We start from the raw sequence: 21,590 nt of genomic DNA, 5'->3' as shown, positions 1-21,590 counted from the left end.
GAAATATGTGCCACCAAAAGCGAGCTTTCTTCCCCACCATCCATATTCATATTTTGCCAAGGTATTAAGGACATAGCCTGTTTGGTTTCTCATTCAAGAGTTGCTTCTTAAGGACATCGGATAACAAGGTGTACCAAAACCCCTTTAAAAAATAAAAAAGGACTCCATATTCATCTCCTGCCTCTATTATTGCAATGTAGCAATGAGAAATGAACCTATGAATGAATAATTTGTTTTGCATTCATATTTTGTTTCTCTCCCTTTTCTTGTAGCTGTGTCTTATCTTCTCTTCTTTTCTTCCCACAGCACTATGCTGAGATCTCAGGCAGCCTTACCACCATGCTGGAACTGGGCTCCTCATCGGTCAGCTCTCAGTCTCTTACAGGGGACCACAATGCTTTGGGACTATCTGAAATCCCAGGAGGGTCAGAGAATCCGGTAGGTGGTTTGGGCGTGGGTATGGGGATGATGTGTGGTAGCAGCACCCCTAGGCACCACACCCTCCACCCATCTCCGGTGGACTGTGAGACATGGCAGAAGCACCGTGCAGGACTGGCTGGAGGGTCTAGTTTACATCCCCAGTCCCACTTCCTCTTGGAGCCCCAGAGTCTGTCAGCCAGTTACGACACCCTCTACTTGCCACAGATGTCACGCCATACACCCCCTCCACACCCAAATCGCCTTGGCCTCACTCTTGATGTAGCCTCGACTTTTGACATCGGTGTTGGAACGCTAGGAGTGGAAGGAGATTCAGCAGTAAGTCCTAATGTGATGAACAGACGACGGGGAGGCCTGATTGAACAACGGGACATTGTCAAAGCTCACCAAGCTCACAAGATACAGAGCACACCTCAAGCGCGACGCAAGGAGTGGGAGTAAGTACACAATTATACTGGGTATACTCCATAGTTCTCTCACTCTGTCTATCTTATCCAGTAAATATCCTTGGCTTGGACTCACTTGTTCCATTGGCAAAAGTTTTCTTAAGGATGATTTTCACAAATGATGTGCTTCTGTACTTCAATCCAAGTGCTCCACAGAAATGTGCTACATATAGGACAAAATTACTTGAACTTTTTACCATTTTAAAAAGCAGACCAGGTCACATTTACAAAAGAAGAAAAAAACAACAAAAAAAACAACAACACATAACTAAAACAAAAATGTATGACAGAAATGTTTTTTATTAATTAAATAAATAAATAAATAAATGTATTTTTAAATAATGAGTTTAAAAAAAGTAATTCATATTTTTAAATAATGAGTTTAAAAAAAATAATTTTTATTCTATTTCTATTTATTTGAGTGGCAGCTATATTTTGAAGAGTGTTTCCAGAGGGCTGCATAGTGTACAGGAGATGTCCACACTGGGTGGAGCCCAATACAGGTCTCCTTTTGTAATCAGGGTAGGAAGCTTCTTTTTTTTTTTCTTGTGTGCTCTCTCTCATCCTCACGATCCACTGCAGGTGCTTCCTGTTCTAAGCTAAGATGTATGTTCTACTTTTTATGAGTTCATTGGTAGAAGATCAAGTGCTCAGTATGTTTATAGACAAAACTGAAATGACATAGAAGCTTTAAAAAAATGCCGAAGATGACATTTTTTCTTGTTTAGTATTTGAAGTACATTTATACATTGGTTACCTATCTTCCACCAATCATCATAGAACCTGAGTCATCAGTACACATGGCACCATGTTTTAGTTTGTCAGAAGAGATAAATAAATATGTTCTAATATTAACAGCAAAGTAACAATGACATGGTTTGAACCTATAACTTTATCCGTGTTCTTCTTCAGGATAATGTTCAGGAAGAGGTGGTTAATAATAGATTACAAAAAGGTTGGCACATTGTATAAAATGTAAATAATTAAAGATGGAGGACATTTGTAATTTCCATAAATTCATGTTGTATTTACAAGAGCAAAGAAAGAAAGAAACGTTTTTTTTAAGAACAATAATTAATAAAATGTGGACGCTTTAATTATGAAAAGCCAACTTAAACCCACTTATTTCGTAATACTTTGTTAACTGAACCCCATTTATGTGTGTAAGTGACTGTGTGTACACATACAGTGTCCTTACTCACGTGTTCATACCGTATGCCTCTGTGTGTGCGTGTGTGTGTGTGTGTGTGTGTGTGTGTGTGTGTGTGTGTGTGTGTGTGTGTGTGTGTGTATTAACTGGTTTCCTGCCCTGTGGCGCTGTGGAATTTCTTGCTGATTATAGCCCTGAAACCCCCCTCTGTTACTCTGTTGAAGCTGGAGCTTCACCTGTAGTGGAGTTGGCCCCCTCTGCGCCCCCCATACCTTCTTCACCACAGGTACAGGATGCCACATCTTAACCTGAGCGATGTCTGTTTCTCTTAAAGAGAAAGTGGCTTGTGGAGCGTAATGGCAGAGAGAGAGTGGGGTGGAACCGTGCAGATGGAGAGGAGATGACGCACAATGAAAGCAGAGCACTAAATGTTAAGTAGCAAAAGGGAGCTGTTTTGAAAGAGAGCATTTGCATTTGATATTTAAGCCCATGTGACATGAGTGTGGAAGTGGATGATCATTCGATCATCAGGCCTGTGGAGAATTTCAGTCATGGACTGGGTAGCAATTCTCTGCCCTGCCAAATATAATTATTAGAAAGGTAATTGATAGTTATACTTGTAGTGCCGAGAGGAAGATGACCACAGTGAGTCAGGATGCATTACAACCGTAAACACCCACCTCTCAAGGCCACTTAAGGGTGAACCCTTTGCTAACTGACAGGAGGAAAATAAAATGCTGCACCTGAGCCAGTGCACCTGCTGTGCACCTGTCTTTGTTTTTCTGAGAAAATTTACTTCATTACAGACTAAAACATCGTAAACTGTTGTAAAAGAGTTTGTGCCCAAATGTGAATTTGTCCGCTCGTACTGATTCATTCTCTTTAAAATCTCAACTATAATTAGGTATTCACCATGACTGTCTCTAAAATTGAGGTGACCTTCTGACCAGTACATCATTGTCAATACAAGGTCAAAAGTTCACTTCAATCTATACTCTTTTTTTTCTAATGATGTTGTCTTAAAAGGGAATGGCCTGATTGCTGTGAAATTTGTTGAGGACATTCACGACTCCCAGAAGACAATTCTTAAAGTCATAATGATTGCCTATTTTCTGTTATGTCATCATCAGTTCAGACTTCTAACCACCAAATTGTGCGCGCTATTTGCAAGATACTAATGAGATAATGTTTGTAGTCAGGTTTGTACACCAGGCACACTAGTTGATGAGTCTAGATTTCACCCATGTGTTCAACCAAAATGAATCAAAATAGGACCTATAATTTGCCGCCATGCCTAATGTGTCGCAAATTGATGAGTCTCATTGTATTGACAGATGCTCCCACAGGGTTTTTCACCTGCTTCAAAATTATAATCATCAGCTGTCCAGGGGGTAGATGCTCTGTCTTTTGGTGACATTATGACCTTTACTCTTTCAGCCCTTTCACACTGAAGTTTCTACACTCCACATAGCCTGCAGTCGACGGGCTGCCATTAAGTCATTAAATGTGTTTGTGCACCACAGAACAACTTTAATGAATCAGCTGTTTCCATTAACCCATCTTTCATGACAGAAAAGGTCAAAATTTCATTCTGATGTCAAATTGCAGTTTTTGGAAGTCCAAACATGTGGCGTTTCAACCCAATGTTTGTGCCGTGACAGCTAACAGGCTGATCAACTTCTTAAGCCAGTGTCTTTGTCTTTTAAAATATCTTGGACTGCCAACAAGGGTCTTCTGAAAGGGCTTTGATCACAGTTGTTACAGTGTCAGCTTTTGCTTTTTCATTGGTGTTTTTGTTTGTTTGATTTTTTTCAGGAAGGAGGGCAAGTTTTACTGCAGTAGATCATCTTTCTATGGACAGAGCATAACTAATGATGTACCACCAATGTTCATTTTGCTTTGAAAACCAAAGTAAAAAAAACAAAAAAAAACAGTATAAGGATGGTTCAATTACCGTCTTATAATTTCCCATCATAACAAAAATGAAAATTTTCTTAGTGGAAGCTTTGGGAAGATGATATGCTGCTTAAAATGGAGTACAAGCTTCAGATCTCAATAGATATTATCCTGTGTTTCCCAGGATGTGGGAGTACATGTAGAGTGGGGAGCCCCAGTCTAAGCCCTCTCACTCCACTACCCCTGACATGGCCAGATATTTCCCTTCTGCCAGTCATCTCACAATATCTCTATTATGGTTTGGGGAAAGTAAAAAAGCATTGAGTGGATTTTGAAACATTTAAATGACATATTTTGAGAACTGAGCATAAATCAAATCTAACGAACACAAGTTAAAATAATAATACCCACGTTTGTTAAGCCTCTAACTAGCAATATTTCCTTAATGACTTGTATTGCCCGTGGATCTCTACAACAAAACATTTTAAACTGAAATTCATTAGTAGGTCCAACATCAGCCAAATTGTTGTGTGCGGTGAGTCATGTCGCTATGCAGCAGAGCACACGTGTTGCACCATGATGCAATGACCTAACGACACATATTATTGTGCCTCATTCCACATATTTGATGTTATAGTAGTACAGCAGTGAAATACTTAAAGTGAAAAACAGACATGATGATATTTTCTTAAAAAGGTCAGAAAGTGATGAAAGGATAATAATGAACATTTCTGCCAGTTATCTAAACCAGAATGCATCATCAATCTACAGATCTGTGAAACGCATAAAGCTTCAGTGGAGACTTAAGTTGAAACAGAAAAATCTGCTCTGTACAATCAAAAACAATGAGGTATCAAAATCACTTGTCAGGAAGTCTGCCTTGTTTTGTTTGTAGATCCATGAAAGTGTATAAATTTGTACCATTTGACGGATAACAACATCCTTTCGGAAGTGCTTGTTGAAATTGTAGTTCTCAGAGTCGGCATTAACATGGCTCTAATCGCAGTAATCAGACTGAATGTATTTGGCGAAATGCTGTATGTGGAGAGCTTGTCACAAATAGACAAGAGCACGAAAAATGTTTTAACTTTTATACTTAAGCCAATGCTGTGTTCATTTGATTTTTCAAATCATTATTGGATTTAGTTGGCGGAGTAGCATATAGATGTGAACATATTCCAGGAATATTTGTAATCTTTTATCAAGATCTGTTTCAGATGTAGTCAAATAGTAACTTAGCTTTTTTGGTCAAGACCCAGTCTCTCATGTTTGATGCTTCAGACTGGAGAGTACTTTGTGAAGCAATCTCACTGAAGTGGAGAGAGACAGTAAAAGAAGAGCTGCTGGCTATGTGGGAGTAACGTGGTTAATTTAAATGCGACAAGCCAGCGATCCAAGGCAGTTAATGCTGCTATACTAATTGCAGCATATGTTAAGTCTGTGAGTCAATAAGCTGGAAAATGAGCAGACTATTGAAAGAAGGGTGAGGTTCCAGATTTTCACTATTTTCAATGACACTCTAGATGATTGGTAACATGTTTTACCATCAATTGGACAGACATGTAGGGCTATGAATTTGATAATTTTATTTTTAGAATCTTTACTTTTTTAAACCAGCTTTCATTTTAATTCTGTTTTTTTCCAATGGTGTCCTAATATTTTAAATAGCTGTTTTGTTGTTTTTTTCCCATTCTGCTCTTCTTTAGATTTATCTTGTCTCCTCAGCTCAATGTCACATAGTTACACTAAAGCATTGTGGGATGAATGAGACTGAAGAGGCTTTGAGCAGGATGATACAATAGCAGTCCACTACAGACAGTCGATGACTGAACCATATTTACTGAAGTGCCATCCTAGCCATATTGAGTTTTTCAGCAAAATAGCACAAGTGGAGGTTTGTGCTTTTTTCAATTGTAATACAAAAGGTGAACAAGAAGAGTGAAGAGGAATATTCAAAAACACAATAGCAAAAGAAAATATAGGTTAAATAGGGTGTTATTTACAAAATTGAAGTAATTGGTTAAACTAGAATTATGATCAATATCAAATGGACTAAAATAATTTTTAATTCCAGAACACCAATTACAACATGGTCATTTCATGGCACATTATAGAGAGAGACAGAGAGAGACAGAGAGAGACAGAGAGAGACAGAGACAGAGACAGCGATTCATAATGTTAGACTGAAGAGTGAAGAGAAACTCAGTGCATTAAGTGTCTTTCTGTGCTGAGTTTGTAAGTTCTTTCCCATGTGTGCACAGATTTTCTCCAGATCCTCTGGTTTCTTTCCACAGTCCAAAAATATGCTTTTGAGGTGGATTGTTGACATAAAAATTTCCCAGAGGTGTGAATGTGAGAGTATGTGATTGTTTGTTTGTTTTTTTGTCTTTACCATGATGGACTGGTGACTTGTTCGAGGGGTACTCTGCCTTTGTCCAATGTGAGCTAGGATTGCCCATGATCAGAAGTTAGATCAAGCAATATAACAGTTGGATGTTCTGACACCGGAAGGCTCTCAATCACATAATATTGTTTGCCCAAGCTGCCGAACAGAACAAGGGTAAAAAATAAATAAATAAATAAATAAAATTAATAAAAGATGGATGGATGGATGGATGGATGGAACAGCTGATTTTTTGTATAAAGGATGAATAACATCATGCTGCTTTCACCTCTCACAGGCTGTAGAGGCTGTACAGTGGTGCGGTTATTAGGGCTCTTACGTCACAGTGAGAAGGTCATAGATTCAAATAGTGGCCTTTCTGTGTGGTTATCTATCTCTATGTGTTTGCCCCGTGATGGACTGGTAACCTGTTCACGGTGCTCAGTGCCCTCGCCATAGCTAGTTGAGACTGGCTCCAGCGCCATGATACCTTCAACACGATAAAGCGGTGTAGGAAATGGATGGATGATATGTTCAGAAAATACTAACACCCCATAACAAGTTTCCTTCTTTTTCCACGAGCCAACATATTGTCTGCGTGTTGTTGTGATTTCTTGAGTGCTGACCAGAAAAACACTTACATGCTCAGGAGACATGCAGAGGCGTGTCAAATCAACAATTCATGGAATACTTCACAGAAAATATATTCTAGAAATTCTGCAGTCCTTAGTGTTTACTGTTGAGAAGATGAAGATGCCAGCTCATCAGCAGCCCTGTGGCCACTATGTTTGTGGGATTGGGTGTCAGTAGAAGTATGTGCGTTAATCTCTGTGTGTACAGTGACTTATCAGTGGCTGTCTGTGCAGGGCTGTACATCACATCTTTGTTGGTGCTATTCCTGGCAAGGGTGTTTACAGACTTGAGTAAACTGTGTGATTCTAATTTTATGGATCACAGCCTGATTGGAGCACACTGACTCCAACCCTGGCCATAAAAGGTCCACCCAAATTCACTGCTCACAGCTGTAGTTGGAAAATTGCCTGTTTACAGAGGAGGCAGTGTTTGGTGCTGGCGAACTGACCCTCATTATTCGTCCACCAGCAGAAAAAAAATCAGGGGATTCGTTGGTTTTTGGCAGAGAGGTTTTAGGTTAAGGTCTTTCTGATGCCTTTTAAGGGTAAGAGCAAAATACATCTGATTTTAGCTGAGATTTTGGACAGAAATAATAGTCCTGAAGCTGTCACTCTGATAACATTTTTTTCATCGCAAGCTTTCAGTTAAATGTTTTAGCAATTTTGTATTTATTTTTTTTTATTGTGGTGACTTAATGCCATCACAACTTTCCAGTGCATGTGGTTCAGCCTTATATGGTTTTCCTCAGTATTCAATTGTTGTTTTGTTTATCCTTCATCATTTCCCTCTCCATTGGAATGTATATTGGCTGACATATAAGTGGGTTGCCTGTCAATTGGAAGGTTGCAGTTTCAAGTCCCCATCTTCCCATGCCCATTTGCTGAAGTATCCTTGAGCAAGACACTGAATGGCAAATTGCTTCCAGTGGATGAATTGAGTGCCTTGCATGGCAGCCGACTCCATTGGTGTGCGTGAATGGATGAATGTGATTAACAAGGTAAACCACTTTGGGTGCTTCTAAAGCAGTGGAAAAGCGCTATTTAACAGAAAACAATTAGACTTTAATACTAACTATATGCAGAGTATGATTGCAAATAGAGCAGATAAAAAAAACATTCAGTGCAAAACGAGACATTTTTCTCCATTAAAAAAAAAATGTCTGGACAATGTGGTATGAGAGAGTTGACTTACATTGTAGACTCATATCGTTGAAGTTGCAGGAAGGAGAGTCCAATTGCAGACATATCTCAGAACAAAAAGCATCTTATATCACTAAGATAAAATAATATCACAAAACTCACACCTGTGGCTCAAGTAGTAGAGCGGCTTATCATCTAGCCTGTCATAGTGAACTTCACTGGGAGAGAACCTTGGAGCCATCCGCAGTGTGTAAAAGTTGGTGACTGAAAGTGTAAAGCGTGGAGAAAGCTCAAATAGCTGCGATACAGGTGAACTCGCTTTCCTATTACAGAAAGGGAAAACAAAACACAAAGTCCACAATTATCAAAAGAAAACAACCAAATAAAGAATCTACTAAGGAAAGCAGTAACAAAAATGTCAACAGGTAACCCAGCAAGCAGTAGAAAAGAGTAAACCTGTTCATGTAGCTGGAAATCTGGATATGTACCAGTTGGGAAAACCACATTTCCAAGTTTACGGCATTCAATTGGTGATAAAACATATCAGCCCCCTCCAGCACTGCCGCTTTATTGTTGCAGGAAGAGTACAAAAAGAATCAAGCAAGCATAAATCTCATGAATCAACCATGAATGACATTAAATTCATCTTTTGAGGCACAATTTCTTTTCACTCAGCATATCTGCATGTTTTCTTTTGTTAAGATATCTAACAAGAAATTATAACCTTTGTGATTGAGTTTTGTAGTTGCAAAGGGCAAATACTTTTTTTAAGTGGCCAGAGGGAGTGTTGTAGTTCATGAAAAATAACATGAACAAAATACATTTGTGCATGCAAGTAGCTTACGGTTCATCAAACTACTTAAGCGCTGTCACCCTTGCTTCTGGAAACTTTCCCAAACCTCCAACTTTTTCAGTGGGAACCGTATTTTCAGATGTATTTTTTTCAACTGGAACATCAGACTTTTTCCGCTCATCAGTTCCTTGTGATGTCACCATTAGATAAACAGATAAACAAATTTTCTTTGCCTAACACACCAGGAACAATCAAGGCTGTGACTAATCAATATGAGAGGGGAGCACAGGACCACACACATTCTTCATTCTTATCAAAAACTTACATCGCAATTAGCAGGAATTTGATTCTGTTCATCTAAACACACTTGACCTGTTCAAATCGCATGCTTCATACAAACATTGAATTATATAAAATTTACAATTTATTATGTAAACCAAATTTAGATATAAATCAGTTTTCAGTTTGAAGCTGTGAAAGCATGTCAAAAAGTTTGCATGTTACTCATTAGCAACTTATAAAGTCAAAAGTAGCAAAGCCGACTACATAGTGTAACTTGTATCTAAGTATAAGTAAAATAACATTTCTGGAAGAAAAATGCTATAAAAGAGCAAGTACACCAAAGTAGTACTTAATTATAGTATCAGTAATTCATTACTTTCACCCTTTATTTGTCATAAATGTCCTTGATGTATTTTTTTCTTCAGGTGTAGATGTGGCTTATTTGAAAACCGTCACTGAAAGTAGAGTTTTGCTCTTCAGAGTGGGGAGACAATAATGTAGCCAAGGAAACACTGACACCACCTCTGGTTTCAATCTGTTTGTATCTCTGTGTTTGTCTGCCCACAATACATTCGCTCTGAAAGAGCGACTGCACTTTGCTGCCCTCATAGGCCCTCACGCGTCAGCTTTTTGTAAGGCACAGATTTAGAAATTCATTCAGGCGGCAGCTGTGTCTACAACTCAGTCTCCTGTTCATATGTGTATGTGATAGGTGTTTTAATTAGAGGCATAATAAAATTGCAAGCTTTGAGGTCTAAATATCACATAAGCAACTCATTGTGTTTATTCTCATACCGCTCTCAGATTTTACTTGTTCTTCATCGCTCTTGTAGCTACTGTAAATCACTTAGGCTCAACTCAAGGTCAGTGGTTGGTTTCTGTAAATGTCATCATGGCTCCGTCAATAAATGTTTGACTAGCAAAGGTCTGACACTTTATTAGGCCTGAATCTCTCTAATTGCATCAGCACACAACTGAGAGAGAAATTGTCGCTCCGTGTATCTGTCTCCTTCTCCTTCATTATTGTCTCCCTGTCAGTGTCAGACAGACACCCAGCGCAGTGTAAATGTCAAAGCTGTTTGTCAAAAGTGAATTATTAATGATGACATGCTGAAAAGCAGTTTCTTTGCCACAAAACCATATGTCTATCAAGCAACCAGCGGAACAGAGAATGCCATATTACTGAGATTATATCCTGGGCAGTGTTGTGGAAGATGTTTGCTCACTCGTTCTGCAGTAATGTTGTCATTTCATTCAAACTGGTCTGTTTGTTTCGTGACAAGGACAGACTCAACTGTGTTGCATGTTGAGTGCAGAGGATATTAAGTGATAAAATGATGCAAAAACTGCTGCAATAATTTAACAATTTCTCCCCACTATTCTGTCTATTTTCATGTTTTTGTCTGCTGACCCACCAGATGATTGTTACATCGACAGAGGAAGATCTTAAGTCCTAAAGATGTGTGATCTGTCAGTAGACAAGGAGTCTGACATTGATCGAATGTTGCTCTGGGGTGCAAAGCAAAGGCAGTGCAATGATGAGAAAGACTTTCAGGACTAGCGTGTGTGTCTATGTTTTTGTTACATTCAATGATATTAATTAATACAATTATTTTTCTCTGATTAATGTAGGGGGACTATTCTATATTATCTCCTATGTTATCTTCTTTATGTGATCTTTGTATCATCTGTCTGCCTCTTTCCTCCATGTACCTGCCTGACTCTGTTGACAATATATAAAACAAATACCAAATTTAAATAATCTGAAAGAAAAATTAAAGCCAGACAAATGTACTTTGCTTTGAGGTCATCATGACACAGACTTCGCAGTCCCAACATGTCGTGTTCAGCATGTTTATTAGCTGTGCTGGCATTAGAAAATATACCTGACGGAATGAAAATTATGAATTTTGATGTGACTTTTGATGTGTTGATGACTCCAGGTGAAAATGAAATTCTCAAATGTAGCACAGAAAATTATGCACATCACTTTCAAAACCACTAGTTTTTGACTCATGATACCACAAGCGGAAAAGTCCCACCGAAACCACAAGTTTATTTAGAAAAGGAAGATGTGATCTATATTTGGCATGTTATATGCAGTAAATATGGTAAAAGGTCTATAGAACTAATATTCTGAGAAACACTGAGTAACATAATAAGTTTCTGTAATAACAGGAACAAAAGTGGAGGCAATTCTCATTTTCTGGCTGATTTCAGAAACCAAGAGTGAAGACAACACCAATACAACTTCAAACTCAAAAAAATTGTAAATGTGTTGTCTGTTATTAGCTGTTTACAGACAAAAAGAGTAAATGGCAACAAAAAAGAAACAGCCCTTGTTATTATATTTGAAACAAACAAAGATCATTTTTCATAATTAGCTAAAATGTCATAATGCAACCATTTATATGGTGGACATTAAAAAAAAAAGTTTATGAGTTTATTGCTATTACAGCCTTTCTTCTTCTTCTTCTTCTTCTTCTTCTTCTTCTTCTTCTTCTTCTTCTTCTTCTTCTTCTTCTTCTTCTTCTTCTTCAACATTTTTCACATTATACCAACCTTTTTGGAACAGCAGTTGTGCATGGCCTACATACCCTGTAAGATTCATGTTTCCCCATTCTTTGTTACCTATTCTTCAGGTGCAACAGCCTTGAATGTTGCCCCCATACATCTTGGGGCTTATGCCCTCCTTTACACCACATCTCCTGAGGGAGCTCTCGGTGAAGTACGACTTCTGTTTTTTTTCATGCAGCACCACATGACTCTTCCATATTATCTCATTTACTATTTAACTTTCCGATGTGCTAGGACCATGGTTCACAGAAGCCAGTGTATAGCTACTTTAAATGCCAGGTTTTTTTTGTTATTATCACATTTAAGGAGCATCAATATACTGATTACTGATTTCTTTTATTTCAATCTTCACATTTTAAATGGGTTGTGTATATCTCACCTTCTTAAACTGTAGCTCTGTAAAATGAGTAGCATAGAAATACATCCAACTGATATAGAACTGCTTGAACAATGCTTGGAAAATGTATTATTTATTTTTCTAGGATGATTTCCTCTCCACATCTGTCAAAATACTGTAATTAAACTTATTAATTACTGCTCTGCCTATTTAAACTGATTTGAAAGCCCAAATCATCAGAGAAATGCCATTAATTTTTTCACAGCGTCTGGTCTGTTGCTGTTCTGTTGGGAAAAAAAAAACATCTTTACTGAGCTCCCCCACACTGACCTGTTTATTGAAACCATCAGCACAAGGAGCAGCATGACCTGCCAACCTGGTTCCACCAACTCATGCACACACACGTACAAACCCACACTCTAATGTACTGGTGTTTGTCTGGAGACATGACACCTTTTAACCCATATTTTGGTATCGAAATGGATTAGCACAAGAGAGAAAGTAGTTGTTGATGTTCAGATTATGAAATGTCAAATCACAAAAAGGAAACTCAAATCTATTAATTTATCCATTATCTAACTTTCTTCAGTACCTTCTTTGTCCAATTCAGGGTTGTTGAGAGCTTTTGCTGGGCCCAGCTGACACTGAGTGAAAGGTAGGGTCACCCTGGACAGGTTTGGGCAAGCATACAGAACAGAACAGAACAGAACAGAACAGAACAGAGCAGAGCAGAGCAGAGCAGAGCAGGTTGACATTGAACACCAGACTACAAGCCTCCAGACCTCCTCCATGTACAACATATTTCTTTTTTTCTTTCTGTTAAAATTTTCTTTGTTGAGATTTGCACAGAGCAAAACAGCAGGGTTGATAGATAGTCATAATAGAGAGCAGTTCTGTCGCAAAGCAATTTTTATTTTTTATCTTCACTACCACAGCCAGATGGTGAAGGGTTCAACTGCCAGGGCAAATAACAAAGGGCAAAGGGGGCAACCTTGACGGGTACCCCAATGGAAATGGAAGAAGCGTGACTTTATACGTCAGTAGTTACCGATGTTACTGGGGATGCATATTAAAGCTTGATCCATTTCACAAAACCTGGGCCAAGGCTGAATTTTTGCAGCGCAAAAAATAGATATATCCATTCTAAGCGATCGAATGCTTTTTTAGCATCCAGTGATAAAACAAATTCAGGAGAGTCACTAGGAAGGGAGGAAAGAATGTTGAAATAGCCTCTGGGTGTTAGACGATGAGTGCCTCACAGCGATGAAGCCAGTCTAATCTGAGCGGTACAATGTCTCTTAATGATGTTTGAGTGGTGAGAGGCAACATAGTCGTGTGTGTAAAGAGCATACAGGGGGAACCCATACTGAGTCTTCTGATGGACAAGGTGTTGGAGATCTGCTGAAGTACCCTTGTAGATTTTAAGCTGCTGTAGACTCACACCTGCCTTGTGTTGTTGTCAGCCAGCTGGTTCTCCACCTTCCTTTCATTATGATTATCAAACACCTTGACCTATTTGTCCATTGTGACATTCATCATGCTGTTCATAATACAGGATAATCTGTTTCCAAAACAGTCCTGCAGCTGGTTGGTCAGGCCAGGTTTTCCCAGTTCTCTTGGCTGGTCTGATCCTTTTCATGAGGCCTCTGTAGGTTGAGACACCAAACAACAACACATGGTCAAACTTGCCCACGTAGGGTAGAGATTTATTCGTATATGCCTCATTAAAAATTGTGGAGGGCCGGCCTAATATGTTTTCAGTCTTCAGACAACCTTCAGACAGGCCTGATTGGAATCCCCCGCCAGAATGAAGACACCTACAGGATGAGCTTTCTGCCACCTGCACGTCAACCATTGGACCCCACTATTGGAGCTTAACTAGAGCGGTGCCAATGGTAACTAACTTGCCAGATAAATAAAGTCGACACTTAACAGTCATTGTCATGCAGACAAAGAGGCAACCACACACACCAAGAGTCACTTTTGAAACAGATTCACCAACTGCATGTAAACTCAGAAACAGCATCACCTGGAAAAAGATTTTTTAAATCACAAGGACAACAAACAAATTCTTGACAGGAAGAGCTCAACCCCTCAAATAGAACCAAGGATATTCTCACTTTTAGAGTTCAAGCTGTTCAGATTTAATCCAATTAATTGAAAATGCTTTCTAAGGAATATCTTCATGTATATGTGGAAATGGTTTTCTTGTGCGTTTCATAGATGAGCTGTATTCACTTCTAGTTTAAATATTTATACAAATATGTGAGTATATTGATGAAGGTGGTTTGTTTGTGTTTTGAACATAAATGCTGAACCAGAGCTACCATGTGTATTTACATTAAAGTCCTGACACTCTAATGGGAAATGAATGTGAACGCTGGTGTAGACTTTGAATACACCCCTCATTCTTTCATTCAAAGCTCTGGATTTAAATATCAAAGGTGATTGTGCTTTTGCTCTGAGAGTTCAATGCTGTTAGCTTAGCTAATAATACCTTTGTAGTGCAACAGGATTTCTTTCAGGTATTGATGCTTTCAAGCCAATTGGATTTAGCAATGTTAGAGTTTTTAATCTCACATTTGGAGCACAAGGCTCAGTGTTGGGCCTTCTGCTTTTCTCTTTGTGCCTGCCCCTACTGCGTTCTCCACAAGCATGGGATTTCATTCCACTACTTTGCGGATGATTGCTAGATTTATGTGCCACTCGCAAAGAAGGATCCATGTTTGATCAAACTATTACTATTACTGCGTTGATAACCTATAGGCATGGATGGCACTGAACATTTTGAATTTTAACGAGCAAAATACACAAGTGATGGTTTTTCGGGACACCACTGGGACCCGTCCCATAGGTCTGGGTGGTTGGGCCCAGTTCTCAAAGTGAATAATCACCTATCTTGGGGTCAAAATGGATCCAGACCTAAAACTTGACACCCAGATCAGGGTTGTTGTAAAGTCTAGTTTCTTCCACCTGAGGCAGCTGGGCAAAACAAAAGGCATTGCTGTCAAGGCAACATGTTGAAACAACAGTCCATGCTTTTATTACCAATCAGCTGGACTACTGAAATGCTTTATATGTGGGGGTTAGTGCGGCTTCCATTGCCCGCCTTCAGATGGTGCAGAAAGCCGCTGCTCATCTTTGAACTGGGACACATAAATATGAGCACATCTCTTGCACTGGCTGTGTCAGGTTAGAAGGGAAAACACATCTTAAAACTCACCTGTTCTGTTTGGCGTTTCATTATATACGGTTTTACTCACCTCTTAATGTCTTTACTACCCATGTTTTATCCTTTATTTGTTTTAACTGTTTTGTTTTGTTTTACTTGCATGATCTGTATCTTAAATGTATTTTATAATGTGGGAATTGTGCACGGTGCATTTTTTCCACCGTATTTATTTTTATTGTAAAGCACTTTGGTCCACCGCGGTTAGTTTAAAGTGCTATATACATAAAGTTGCTTGGTCGCTATCAATGAGCCTTCGCTACTTCAAAATTATCTTTTTGGCCCCTAGTTTGAGATTACAATTCAATGATGGCTTGGGGTATATATGGTCAGCATCACTCTCCGCGCATTAGACTTTGTTTGAGACTAATATCCAAGAAAACAAGCCAAGAGACACACCTGAAGTGAATGTGAGAGAAATTCATCACCCCCTTTCCTCCCCAACCCAGAGGGAAGCCAAATGCTGCAGCTGCCTGACTTATGTTGCTTCAGGAGGAAGTGGTTCTGACAAATGTGGTGAAGGATGCTGGGTAAGCAAACTGAGTCATCATCAATACAAACCTAGCAGCAAACAGAGATTTCAGTGTTGTTTTTGTGACACCTGCTGGGTCTGCAGAGAACTGCTTCTTACACAGCCTCATTCATCAAACGAATGAATGGCATTTCTCCTGTGTCTTAAGCTTTTGTTATTAATGAGTAAATGCTAGTTGTTGAAGAACACATCTCATCCAGCTGGAATGAGTCCCGTTGGGGGAGGTCTAATTATTATGGCTATTTCACGGAGTAAAAAAAGGCAACACAAGCCTAATGGATTTTATTTTAATTATTGACACATTTAACTTGAAGTGAAACAAACATGAGAACATGCAAACTGTAGAGAAGGAATGAAAACACAAACATACATTCCTGGTTTGCAACATATGTACACATTTACCCATGGTTTTAGGGATAGATTTATGAAAGTGTCATTTAAAATAAAATAGGTACAAAGAGAAATGGTGGTCTTTACTATGATTGAACAGACCATGGAGAATGAATACACTTCATGTTAAATCAGGTTGTCATAGTTTGTTGTTTTATATGATTAGCACTTAATTCAGTCTTTTGACAAAAACTAATTTCAGTTATGTTTCTCCATGTTTGCTGTTTCATCTCCTCTCGTAGGTTTATTTTTTACTTTTTATTGTTTGCAGTCTCCGTCTGCTTTTTTGTTTTCTCTTTCTTGGGAGCTGTGAGAATATGCAGATATAATGATTTCGCATCCACCCAAGTGATCATGTACAATATATGACAGAGAGCAAAATGTATTCTTCCCTGGAAAGGCCACAATTTTCTGCAGTTGAAAAAGTTTCATGGTTTAGTTTCAATTGGTTACAGAGTCTCCAGCACGTTCGTATACTTTTAATTTACTTGTTCTTAATTTGGGAGGTGATGGGATATTGGCTCCCCCCCCCAATTAAATTCTCTCCATTGACCCATCCATTTTCTCTCCCAATTAGTCCACATGGAGTCACAGTGGCAGTAAGGTGCAAAGAAACCCAGACACCCATGTTAGCTGCAATATCTCCCAGCTCCTCTGGGGGAGCTCTCAGCGCTTTCAAATCAACAGAGAGAAATAATCTCTCCAGGGTTTGGAGGAGGCCCAATCTTGTACACCTTCATTGGGAGGTGATCGAGGGGATCCTACTCAGATGCTTGAACCATCTTGACTGGCTCCTCTCAATGTGTTCGAGTATACCCTCTACGCTGAGTCGCTCCTGGACGATCAAGCTCTTCACTCTACCTGGAAGATTTTTCCTTGATAAAAATTGTACTTGTTTTTTTTTTTTTCCTTTTTTTTTCCTTTCTAAGAGTTGCAGCTGACTGAGCCAACTTTCGTGACATGCAGTGACACCAACTGGAAAATGAGAGCTAATTAGGCATTACTCCACATCTATGATTTTGTGTGTGTGTGTGTGTGTGTGTGTGTGTGTGTGTGTGTGTGTGTGTGTGTGTGTGTGTGTGTGTGTGTGTGTGTGTGTGTGTGTGTGTGTGTGTGTGTGTGTGTGTGTGTGTTAAATTAGCAAAACGTGTCCCATTAGTGGATATTTCAAATTCCCTGTTTGGTGTTTTGATGCGTCTTCACTTGAGCTTGTCTGAACAGTATGTTTCCTGACAGAACATTTGCTGCTCATGAAGCCATTCGATATAATGATGTGGGGATGTACTGTCATATTGAATGATGAATTAAGTGCACTCATTCCGCAGCTTTTGTGAGACTTTCTGTAATCGCTGTGAGCTTGATTGCATGCTCACTCTTAGATACACTGGCATAACTACAAAAAGATTGTGTTGTTTCTGCGAAGAGTTTTGTGGTTTATTTCTAATGGGTGTGCACTCTGATGCAGCTGACTGACTCAAGAAGGAAAATACAGTCATAGTTAGATTGGATGCGAGGTGCCAAGAGGTTCATTCAGGCAATTTATCTTGTTTCCTCACCTCCGTGCAAAGCATGGCTTTCTGAAAGTTGGAGGTTCACCGCCATCTACCACCTTACCTGCCATCTGCTCATAACCAGCCAGTCTTCACACAGCCCCGTGGTAAATTTACAGCTGCCTGTTGACAGTATTGATCCGTGCAGCTGCCAAATTCATTATTAATGTTCCCTTTACTGTAATTTTGAGCCAGAAAGATATATGAAAGGATGGATGGTTTAATTTGATAAAATAAATGACTGCCACACTGAACTGATGAAAAATGTGTTTTTCATAGTTTTTTTTAGGCCACCGGATTAATTTTCATTGTATAGTATGCCAGTCGTCTACATTTTTCTGCAAGAATTGTGTAAAAAACAAAAACAAATCTTCTAAAACCACAACAACGCTCTTATACACTCATATGTCTCCATGCATGTTACTGACAAAGGCGCTCTCTCTCTCTCTCTCTCTCTCTCTCTCTCTCTCTCTCTCTCTCTCTCTCACACACACACACACACACACACACACACACACACACACACACACACACACACACACACACACACACACACACACACACACACACACACACACACACACACACACACACACACAATTTGGTTGAGCGTTTGCTTTATCCGACCCCTTAATATACTGTAGTACCTCTACTTGTCGCTAGATGGTACTAACTGCTCAGCATACGTGCGTCCCCACTCTGAGGGGGAGTTCTTCACTTCAATTGCTTATTGACAGCTTTATAGGACGAGAGTTGGGACCATAAAATAACATTTATTGTTGATGTTGAGGAAGGATAAGTTGCATATGAAACTTTGGTTGACTAAATTTGTACAAGGGATTTAGTGATGTCTGTGTGCCAAACACTGTTATCACTATACAAGTATTTTAGTGAGTTTCCATCCTTAAATGATTAAAAATGTTGCCATTGTTGCTTTTCAGATAATGAATAACTAGATATCTAGATAACGAGATAAATAAATGAATAAATGAATGAAACAGGCTCTGTAAGCAGTATTGAATTAATATAATTTGTTGGGGAGCTATACTTTCATTGTCAAGTTATGTCATAAGTGAACTTAGAATAGCTCACTTTAACAAAACTCTGAACACACACTTCTTCATTTCTCTCGATGAATTTAAACCATCAATGATTTAAACCAGCAGTGTAAATGCAGATCAGATTGTCCAACTGTTGCTTTAATACCTTGTTAGCTACATGATGGTCTACTGAGTTGCTTGTGTGGAAACAATGAACATAACTCACCTCCCTGCAGGCAGTTTTGACTTATTTAGGTTACACCATAAAATCTAGGGTTACAGTGACGACTTTGCAGGGCTGGGAATAGGGCCATGTCAATTCAGTTGCTAGGAAACAAGTAGGGGGAAGACAACAGTGGAAGGCAGAAATCTGGGTTGGGTAAGGAGACAGGGGAGAGAGGGTGAGACAGCTGGAGACATAGTAGAGGATGAGAGTGAGACTGAAAGGCAACAGAAAACATTGTGCTGCAGGGTAAATGTATTTCATCATGTTTCCTCTGGGCAATGATCAAGGCCAGGAGAGAAACTGACAGTGCTGCTATTTCCATACTGTGTTCATGCAGAGAGCCCAAACCCACGAGTAATTATTCCTGTTTCTATGATCAAAAACAGTCTCAGAGTAAAGCCCACAAATTCAAATGGTGGCTCCTGTACAGTGCGTCATTAACACACAGACACACAAGCGTCCTCTCATGTTCCAACCATTACCATCTCAATGAAGCTAAATATAGTCCGATCCCCCAGCCCCTTCATCTTGCAACATCAATACGTCTGGCTTTGTCGTCTGTCGGTCTTTCTGTGATTGACCCAAGCTTTTCTGTGTCAAGCTGAAATCTGGGCTCTGGCTCATGAAACTGGCCCAGCATCACAGTTATTCTGGGAGGAACTTTCATCAATCCAGCTTCTATTCCCTGCTGCAAGGACGACTGGGCAATAGGATAAAGATGCCCAGGACAGATTCTAAGATCAGATAGGACTTTTTTAAACCCACATGGGGAAATTCTGTAATTCTCTTGCCATATTAGGTTTAATATAGAGAATCCATGCACACAATCACACATACAGACAATTTAAAGCCAATTAACCTAAGAAGCATGCTTCTGGATTGTGGGAGATAAATGCAGTATCAGGAGAAAACACATCCACTCAAATAGAAACAAACAGAAAGGGATTGTTGGCTCGAGAGGCTCGAACTATTTTGCTATTTCGTTGCATTTTATTTCCACTTAAGGGGAAGCTTCATTTAGTTTTTGCTTTGTAGTGATTGGAGTGTAATTTCTTGCATAAACTCGTCATGTATCCAGTAGTTGTTATACATACAGTCATCTATGCGAAAATACATTCTTGTGGGTGTATAGGCAGAGTTTCCTAAATTAAATTTGACTATGTTTACTTCTTCTGTACATCCACTGTTCAGACTGACTGCATGGAGAGATTCTTTTTGTGGAAACACATTTACCATGATTATAGTGCTATTAGGAATATCAATGAAATTATATGTAACAGATGTGACTTCACTTCAGACATGAAGCTAATTTACCAAACTAAAAAAACAAAAACAAACAAACCCAACAGCAGACAAACAAACAAACACACAAAATGCACAATAAATGCAGTTTAAACATAAATTGACTGTAATCATCTCTGTGGAAGTGACGGCTGAATAAACAACAGCGCTGACTTATCCAGTATTTTCACACTTTCTGTTTCTGATTTATTTTGAAGGCACAGACAAACAGTCTGCATATAAGTTCAGCCTATAAGGTACTACATCTCCTCTTATTGCACATATATTATTGGAAAGCCCTGTCAGTAAACGCAGAGGAAGTACTCTTAATAGCTTATTTTGTTGGGTTTGCCTCTAAAGAGCAGGTGCAAATATATTCAGGTAAAAAGAGTGAGCCTGTGGTAGGGAAGAAAATATAATCAGGAAGTTTCCCTTCATGGGAGGCACAGAGAGAGAGAGACAGAAAGCAGTACTGAAAAGAAAGGAACACAAGCAGCCAGCAACTGATGGCTTTGTGGTATTTAGTCCTCGACTCGAAGTTGAATTTGATGTTTACCGAGCTGCTCCTTTGCTATTGCACTGACAAATAAACTCTTACAGTATAGAGCAAAAGCAGCTGTGGTGCACTACCTACCAAACCAATGTCAACAGGATGCTTTGCTTCACTCTACAGCAAACAACAAAACTTTATAATCAATACTTTGACAACAAAAAAAAAAGTGAGCTATTGCATCTAATGTATTATTTCACTTTCTCTTCAGAAACATTTTCATGGCTGCCTCTGGACAATTTGTGCACCCACTCTGCTGTCATTGGAGATGCTGTGGAATATATATTTTTTCTTCTCCTACACCCTTTCTCAATTACACACATTGTATATTTGAAACCATCTCTTGAAAAACTTAAAACAATAGGCCTAGTCCCCCATAGTAACACACAGGATGAGAGTGTCACTGAGCTTTTGGGCAAATAGAATCTGTTTTTGTCCAGCTATTGCATTTAATTTAGTCTCTTTGACTTGTGTGAATTTGTTATAGAAAATCCTGACGTGATGCATATATTTAATGATTTACTGAAGGGGAGTTTATCCTTATAAGGACTAATTAATGTTTTTGGCATCAGTATTGATTTTGTTTTCTTGATGCATCGTTTCCCTTGGCGATTGCTTACATTGAGTAGAGCACCTTTTCTGATATGAAGGCAAACCTTTCTCCATACCTGAAATGTTAATTGAGCGGAGAATAAATTTGTAAATAGAAATGAGGTTG

General features: G+C 39.0%; 1 protein-coding gene across 1 annotated transcript in view; it reads left to right on the top strand.

Moving 5' to 3' along the window:
• Positions 1-339: 339 nt before the first annotated feature.
• cacna1ea (calcium channel, voltage-dependent, R type, alpha 1E subunit a) overlaps positions 340-21,590 on the top strand; it is a gene marked incomplete at its 5' end in the record, with an annotated part of 96,518 nt that continues 75,267 nt past the window's right edge. Inside the window, one exon of the mRNA XM_080473453.1 lies at positions 340-875. Within this exon, the coding sequence (XP_080329579.1) occupies positions 340-875 (536 nt within the window). The remainder of the gene's footprint in view (positions 876-21,590) is intronic.

This window comes from Lipophrys pholis, assembly GCF_963383615.2.
Source record: "Lipophrys pholis genome assembly, chromosome: 10".
NCBI lineage: Eukaryota > Metazoa > Chordata > Actinopteri > Blenniiformes > Blenniidae > Lipophrys > Lipophrys pholis.
The sequence above is the reverse complement of the archived record's forward strand: the minus strand, read 5'-3'. Positions and strand labels throughout refer to the sequence as shown.